Source organism: Triticum aestivum, chromosome 4A (assembly GCF_018294505.1).
Source record: "Triticum aestivum cultivar Chinese Spring chromosome 4A, IWGSC CS RefSeq v2.1, whole genome shotgun sequence".
Taxonomy (NCBI): Eukaryota; Viridiplantae; Streptophyta; class Magnoliopsida; order Poales; family Poaceae; genus Triticum; species Triticum aestivum.
Window position 1 is genome coordinate 610,055,337 of NC_057803.1, and position 4,187 is coordinate 610,059,523.

At 43.9% G+C, this 4,187-nt stretch overlaps 1 protein-coding gene across 1 annotated transcript; it reads left to right on the forward strand.

Moving 5' to 3' along the window:
* Positions 1–1,632: 1,632 nt before the first annotated feature.
* LOC123082586 (cyclin-B1-1-like) lies at positions 1,633–2,601 on the forward strand. The gene is made up of 3 exons (XM_044504886.1): positions 1,633–1,791; positions 1,928–2,176; positions 2,271–2,601. The coding sequence occupies exons 2-3, from the start codon at positions 1,952–1,954 to the stop codon at positions 2,478–2,480; spliced, it is 435 nt and encodes a 144-aa protein (XP_044360821.1). The 5' UTR covers positions 1,633–1,791; positions 1,928–1,951; the 3' UTR covers positions 2,481–2,601.
* The last annotated feature ends 1,586 nt before the right edge of the window (positions 2,602–4,187 follow it).

A 4,187-nucleotide genomic window follows, 5' to 3' on the forward strand; every position in this document is an offset into this window, starting at 1 on the left:
GTATTGCCCTCATATATACCCATGTAGTCGCACCTCAGACGGTCTGTCGTCTCGTGCTTGTAATACTCCTCCTCATAGTGATTGCGCCTTCGTGCGTCCGTAGTTTTCTCCCGCAAGGGTTTTCACGTAAAAATACGTGTGCTCTCGTGTCTCTTTTATCTCGTTATTATCTAACAAGTGGTATACATAGCCAAGTTTCAGATTCGAGATTTTAGACCGAGAGGATTATTAGGGTTGCGTGCACCGCCGCCGCACGCGTCACGGCGAGTTGTCCAATCCGATAGAATTTCTGCTGCTGCACCGCTCAACGCCGCTGCCGCAATTTGTGATCTGCTACCCGCCGCCCTTGTGTACCGTACGCTCTCACGTGTGACGGGTCTGCCGCTGCTACAGGCTCCAAGTCCGGACGCGATCTCCTGCTGCTGCTACTTCTGTGATCAGACCATCGCGGCAGCGGAGTCCAAGGTGATTTGACGGATCGCTAGTAGTACTACTCGCCGACCAGAAGCAAAGTAGTAGTACTAGTTTAATTCACCTCAGATCCACTACGTGAGCTACTACTTTCACGTGAAGCCAAAATCAGTTTTTTTTGGTTAAGTCTCCTGTTGCTACGTCCACTGCCTATACTACCGGGTGCTATTTATCCTACTTTTGTTTGATCTGCATATTAATTCTGTCAAGAATTATTTCTTCCGACTTGTACTACTTTGTGTACACAGATTTATCGATTCATGGCATCCATGAAGTACGATCTTCTGCTGCTGGACCGTGACACAAGGTTTACCCTATGATAAGTCAAGATGCGGGTGTTGTTGGCACAGGCCGACTATGATGTAGCACTGGATAGTTTTGGGAAGAACCGAATTGAGGACTGGACTGCTGAGGAGAAAAAATTGATTGTAAGGCTTTGTCATAAATTTAACTCCATTTGCATAATAATATTTTGCAGAAAGTTTTGAGCGAGAAAACTGCCGCCGCTCTATGGTTAAAGCTGGAAGGGATTTGCATGACTAAAGATCTCACTAGCAAGATGCATCTGAAACAAAAATTATTCCTGCACAGGTTACCCGAGGGAGGTAATATTTTGAATCATATTTCAGAATTTAAAGAGATCATATCCGATCTAGCTGCAATGGAGGTTAAGTATGAAGAGAAAGATACTGCTTTAATGTTACTTTGTTCACTGCCAAGTTCTTATATCAATTTTAGAGACACCATATTATACAGTCGTGATACTCTCACACTTAATGAAGTTTATGAAGCTTTGAACTCTAAGGAGAAGACGATGATGTGGCTAGTACAAGAGTAGATTTACCACGAGATCAGAGAGGCTAAACCCTAGAAGCTAGCCTATGGTATGATTGTTGTTCGTCCTACGGACTAAAACCCTCCGGTTTATATAGATACCGGAGAGGGCCAGGGTTATACAGAGTCGGTTACAATGATAGGAGATCTACATATCCGTATCGCCAAGCTTGCCTTCCACGCCAAGGAAAGTCCCTTCCGGACACGAGACGAAGTCTTCAATCTTGTATCTTCATAGTCCAGGAGTCCGGCCGAAGGTATAGTCCCCCTAATCCAGGACTCCCTCAACAGTCGAACACTTTGCTTCTTAGACCTGTGCAAGGAGTCTGATCTGATTCTGATTCTGATCCACCATTGCAATGCCAGTTTGCAGCCGGAATCACCGAAGGGCCAGCGATCCAGGACATCGACAAGCTTGACGGTGACAACTAGCTCTCCGTCGTCGACTACATCTAGGATATCTACAAATTCTACAAAGTCGTCGAGGTACAAACATATGGGCTCTCTTAGGTAGTAGTAGAGTACTAGATTGTGCAAAAAGTCATTGTGATCTCCTGCCTTGCCTGCTTGGTCTCTGAATCTGATGAAGGTGTTGTTTCCATCCGTGCTCTGTTGACTACAGAACGAGTGTCGGGCCAGGGACTACATGGACTCCCAGGTGGAGATCAACGCCAAGATGTGGGGCATCCTCATCGACTGGATCCTGGAAGTGCACCAGAAGTTCGACCTGATGCCCGAGTCACTGTATCTCACGGTGTATATCATCAACATGTACCTGTCACTGCAGTCCGTGCTCCGGCGGGAGCTGCAGCTGGTGGGCATCTCCGCCCTGCTCATCACCTGCAAGTACGAGGAGATTTGGGCTCCTGAGGTAAGTAAAAAGCTGAATCCATCTGCTTTTCTCCACTCGCCAGTGACCAGTGTTCGTCCGTTTATGATTGCTGGCTGTGTGCGTACGCTTGCAGGTGAATGATTTCATCTTGATCTCCGACAGCGCATACACCCGGGAGCTGATTCTGAAGATGGAGAAGGCCATCCTGAACATGCTGGAGTGGAACCTGACGGTGCCCACGCCCTACGTCTTCCTCGTCCGTTTTGCCAAGGCCGCGTGCTCCTCCTCCTCCGATCAAAAGCACAATAAGGATGTAATACATTGTTCTTATTATTGCAGCTAGCAGATGAATTCTGTGGTTGTTACACGGATGATGCTCATGTGTTGTTCAGTACTGTATAAGATACCTGTGCAGTAACAAAAACAAAATTTGAACAAGCCTATGCAAATTTGTGTGGCTCTGAATAAGATATCTGTTTCTTACAGCCTTCTCCGATTATGATTTGTCGCTTATTGTCAGAATGATGTTGCTGAAAGAAAGTTCAACAAGTTCTGTGGCTAGCAGTTATATTTTTCAATTTTTATTACAGCTAAGAGCGTAGCTTGGGTCCTTTTCGGGATAAGAATTGGGAGGCTCCGATGTTATCACCATCCCAGTTTTCGTTCTTCAGATATGTAGAATTATTCTTTGTTTGTTGGATGCTCGAGAGTAGGGGATATGGTTTTCTGGGAGAGACATCTTTACTGAATTATGTGCTGAAAATGTTTTCTTATGTGTGTTTCAGTGCGAACACGGATCAGTTGCTGCTCTAAACCCAACAATTCGAAGGAGGAATGCACGGGCAGCGAGTCCCCAGCGATGCCAAGGTTGGCCATGTATTATTACTGTTCTTTGAGCTATCTCTGTTTCAACCATACAATCCGTCTAGCATAAGGTGGATAAGGCAAATACTGGAGACACTGTCGTACATATTGGGCATGGTAGTAGACTGTCAGAACCTTACGGTCTTGCAAAATCTTCAAAATCAATATTCTGCTCCAGTCAGGTTCTATGTATATCCTCTTTTTTTCATGGGATATGTATATCCTGTAAGTCATGGTTTATCTCAGAAAAGAGGATTTCAAATTAGAAAGTTCTTCAAATTGTACAAGTAAAGGATCCTTAAGAAATGTTTATGGCATATGAACAATTTCGGGTTTTGTGTGTGTTCTTTTGTTTGTTACTCCTCTGCAGCAAACTTTATTGTTGCAAAATATGGTTTGGTAGCTATATATCTGCTGTTGATTGAATTGTTCCTTAGTTTAGTTAGTGGACTAAGTGGTTGACTTCTAAGGATCATTGAACGAGTTACCGTAGATAATCGTTAGAAAAATTACTGATTGAGTGGGGCATTGAACGAGTGTGCACTATTACCGTAGATAATACGAGTTCTAATGACACTTGCTTAGCCTACATGAAGAGATCTTTGACTAATAGGGGCTGCACATATGCAAGAAGCCAATATCTTCACATGAGGTGTGTGGCTCACATTGTTAATCTTGTGGTTCAAGATGGGCTAAAGATAATGTGCCATCCTGTAAACAGAATTCGCCATGCTATCAAGTTTGTTAGAGCCTCCCCAACTAGACTGGATGTATTTAAGAAGTGTGTGCAGCTCAGCAAGGTAGCGAGCAAAGGTTTGATTAATATTGATGTGGCTACTAGATGGAACTCTACATTTGTAATGCTAGACAATGTTGAGAAATTTGAGAGGGCATTTGAGCAATATGCACTTCATGATCCCAACTACAAGACCGAGTTGGAAAAAACTGGTCCAGAACCTAAGCCCGATGCTCTTGACCAGCGGGGTCCTCCAACTCAAAGTGATTGGGTATATATTCGTGAGTTCAAACAATTCCTCCAACACTTCTATGACCTCACTAATAAGGTTTCTGGCACCAAGTATGTTACAGCCAACACCTTCTTGGAAGAGATTGCTGATGTTAACTTTTTGTTGGGTGAATGGAGTGATCATGTGATTTGTGGTGATGATGAAATATTTAAATGCAT